Genomic DNA, 3,870 nt, shown 5'->3' with positions numbered 1-3,870 from the left:
ATTAACATAAAATAAAATAAGACTCAACAATGACTATAGCTAACGAATGGGGAAAGTCCACATTAGGCATTTTGCTGGAGGATGGGTATGTAAAAGACCGGAGGAAGGGAACAGCTTTGCAGAAGTAGAAAAAGAAATAAGGAAAAGGGCATAAAGCCTCTTGGACTGTGTTCATCCCTAGAACCAGACTCCACCAACTTGGTGCATTATCTACTTCAAAATCTCACAATTACACTTATTTTCTAGGGGCCTCATTTACCACACAGTCCCAACTCCTGCTAGTCTGGCCTCACCTAAGGCCTTAGTATGATGAGGGGCCCACTGCATGTAGCCTTCTTTTTCTAACTTCATATACCAATGATCAGAATGTTCTCTGATAACTTACAGTCCTAGGAAGTAGGAAGTACAGTGTTAAAAGCAGGGAGGTAAGTGCTGATGTGCTGCCTCACCTTAGTGAGGACATGGTAGATATATGGGTACATAAGACCCCTCCGGTGTCTGTGTTCAGCAACTCGCAAGACTTCTGGAGCTACTGGAGGTAAGGGTGGAATGGTGATATCCATGTGGTTCCTCGTAGACATAGACAGCAGAGATGGGATGTGGGGCTCACCATCACCTAGGCTTGCTTCTGAAACTCCAGTATTAACAGGCTGTGCCCAGGACCCTCTGTCACGATTGAGATTTCCCCACTCAGGCTGGTGCTGAAATGCTTCTGTGATATGACTAAAAAATTTAGAAAGACAGTGTCAAACAAAAAAGGGAGATTGATAAAAATATTCCTACTTAAGATGCCTGTTCTGGACCCAAGGGGTCTCACAAACCCTTTGGAGGCCAGGACACTGGGTTAGCACTGGACTGGTACCTTTCCTCTCAATGGCCATTACTGACTTCCTAGCTTCTTTCATCTGACACCAACCAAAGTGATCAAAAGTCATGGGAATCACTCTGGACCCTTTATACCTTGTAAGAGGCCATGTTTAGAGTTGGCTTATGTTTTAAGAAAATAATCACAATTACAACCTCAAAGCAGCTCTGTTTCCCAGGAATAATCTGCTTAGAGGAATAATCTGCCAACAAATGGGCTAGCACAAATCCCACTGTTTTAATCCTCAGAACCCTGTCTTAGTTACTAAGCAATGTAATTGCTTACTCAATGATTCCACTATTTCCACTCTATAAATGCTTTTCTTTTTTTGACATTTAATCTACCCTCCTCACAAATTAAGAAATGACAGCCACAATACCCATACGAAGGCTTCCTTAACTAGCTACTATGCTGCCTTTTACCTCAGTTGCCTGGGTGTTTGAAAATTACCATCTGCACAGGGCCAAATAAGCATGAAGTGGGCAAGCATAGAAAACGTTTTCCTGCTTTGCTTTCCTAAGAGCAAAACACTACAGAGGAAAGCCAGGAATTACACTTCCCCACACCCTCCACCCATCTAACAAGCAAAATAACACAGATGCCTCAGAAATCTATTCCCTTAGGTGTCTACAGAGATACTTACTCAGAGCTAGCTCCATTTGGCTCATCACCATCAGAGGAAGAGGAGTGGGAAGAGTCTGGTACCAAAGGAGGTGAGGCTTTAGAAGGCAGGTAATTGGGAAACTGGGATGCAGAAGAGTCATAGGAGACAGCCCAATTGGCAAAGGGGTTGGTCTGCAGCATGGGATCCTCAGAAAAAGCATGGGATTCCCCCAAAGCATGGGAGGAGAAGAGAAGAGATGAGCTGGGTCCCACTGGGAATGGTGGTGGATATTTCACTTTCTGGGGCACTTGGTGAGAAAACTAAACGATAAAACAGACAGAAGAGCTATTTAACATTTTATAAGGCTCCAAGATGGCTCCCTCAGAAGTTGTGACACAGTGGATGATGCCAGTAGTGGAGACTGTTGAGATACAAAGTACCTACTGAGAATAATGAGAAATGATTCTAACAGTGATGTATGAACAGAATCCTCCACAGGCAGGACAATGAACAGTTGAAGTCTCCTAGAACTGTTCTCTGATATTAGCTAATCTATTTTCACAATGACTAGTGGTTACTGATTTAGATGCTTTTTTTGCATAGTCTTCCAGCCGTAAGTTGAGAAGGTAACGTAGTATATATAGCCTTGACAGTGTAATAACACTGAATCACCCTAACTCCTCAGATTATAAAAATCAAGAAGCAACCTGAGTCTAATGCTATCCAATGGTCTCAGGTTTCTCAAAGGATGCTTACCATTGGCTTTCCAGGAGAAATGGTGCCCACTTGATTTCGTGGAAGGGGAGGATTTCCAAGCCTATTATTCCGAAAACCTGAAGCCAAGAGAAAGAGCTATACTTCAGTCAATCCTAATAATTTTACCATGTTATATTCTGCTCACCCCATATCACCTGAAAAAGTGTTATTAATAAATAAGTTACAATTTATTGAACAGCTACTATGTGCCATGCTGGGAACCTTACATAAATTATTTCATCTGATAAGAATCTTATAAAGTAGGTATCATGAGCCACATTTCATACAAATGTGACTTGCCCAGGTTCACTTGCTGGAAATTAGCAGAAGAGGAATTCCAACTCAGGCCAGACCCCAAAGACAGGGCTATTTTACATGTACCAGGCCAGAATGGGGGTTGGCATCAGAAGAAGCCCAAGCTAAGGAAATGGCATTGCACCCCATCTGTAAATTTGAGAAAGCAGGGCCCTTTTTTTTTTGAGGTAGAATTTCACTCTTGTTGTCCATGCTGGAGTGCAATGGCACGATCTCGGCTCACTGCAACCTCCGCCTCCCGGGTTCAAGCGATTCTCCTGCCTCAGCCTCCCGAGTAGGTGGGATTACAGGTGCCTGCCATGACGCCCAGTTAATTTTTTGTATTTTTCATAGAGATGGGGTTTCACCATGTTGGCCAGGCTGGTTGTGAACTCCTGACCTCAGGTGATCCGCCTGCCTCGGCTTCCCAAAATGCTGGGATTACAGGCGTGAGCCACCGCACCTGGCCAGGGCCCTTCTTATGTTACGTCTCTTATGACATAGAAATCAAAAGGAGAAAGCCTACCAAAAAGGGATGACGAATGACTTGTAGGAGAATACAACACGAACGAGTGATTCAACTCTGGTCCTGGAGTTCGTGAGGGACCAATTCAGTTTCCCCTATGAACAGAGCAGCTTCGGGTCAGATGGAAGCCTTACCTAGAAAGGAGGGACCCACTGGCAGTGAAGAGAGTTTGGTTGTGACGGAATAGTACTCAACTGCTTTCTTGAATCGCTCTATTTTATCTTCTGTCCTGGACTGGATGTTGGAACATCAGATTTTCAGAAGAAAAAACAACATAAGAGTGTTTTTTAAATATAATTTATAATTTGGGAATCAAAATAATTATCAGAAATCAAATATTTAAAGAAACCTAAGACAGCAAATTTTCGCTTTGCAGAAAGATTAGGCAGGGAGAAAGCATTATGAAACATAAAATATGGAATACTTAAAGCTTACTTATATTTTATGCTATTCTAAAATGATTACATGATCATTACAAAAAAATACAATGGGATAAGGGGAAAAAATCACATAGTACCACCCTCCAAATATATTTTGGTGTCTTTCCTTACAGTATGTTTTAATTTTATTATTTTACTACTATTATTATTATTATTTGAGACTGAGTCTGTCACCCAGTTCAGTGGTACGATCTTGGCTCACTACAACCTCCACCTCCTGGGTTCAAGCGATTCTCCTGCCTCACCCTCCCGAGTAGCTGGGATTACAGTGTGTGCCACCACGCCCAGCTAACTTTTTTATTTTAGTAGAGACAAGGTTTCACCATGATGGCCAGGCTGGTCTCGAACTCCTGACCTCAGGTGATCCACCCGCCTCGGCCTCCCA

General features: G+C 42.7%; 1 protein-coding gene across 1 annotated transcript in view; it reads right to left on the bottom strand.

Moving 5' to 3' along the window:
• The window catches only part of LOC108512987 (constitutive coactivator of PPAR-gamma-like protein 2), a gene marked incomplete at its 3' end in the record, with an annotated part of 4,142 nt that extends 856 nt beyond the window's left edge, over positions 1-3,286 (bottom strand). The window contains exons 1-4 of the mRNA XM_017848572.1: positions 3,180-3,286; positions 2,226-2,302; positions 1,509-1,789; positions 450-723 (exon numbers count right to left, since the gene is read on the bottom strand). Coding sequence (XP_017704061.1) covers positions 450-723; positions 1,509-1,789; positions 2,226-2,228 — 558 coding nt within the window. The remainder of the gene's footprint in view (positions 1-449; positions 724-1,508; positions 1,790-2,225; positions 2,303-3,179) is intronic.
• Between the last annotated feature and the right edge of the window lie 584 nt (positions 3,287-3,870).

This window comes from Rhinopithecus bieti, unplaced genomic scaffold (assembly GCF_001698545.2).
Source record: "Rhinopithecus bieti isolate Rb0 unplaced genomic scaffold, ASM169854v2 scaffold_31910, whole genome shotgun sequence".
Classification (NCBI taxonomy): Eukaryota; Metazoa; Chordata; class Mammalia; order Primates; family Cercopithecidae; genus Rhinopithecus; species Rhinopithecus bieti.
This window is presented reverse-complemented; position numbering and strand designations above follow the sequence as displayed.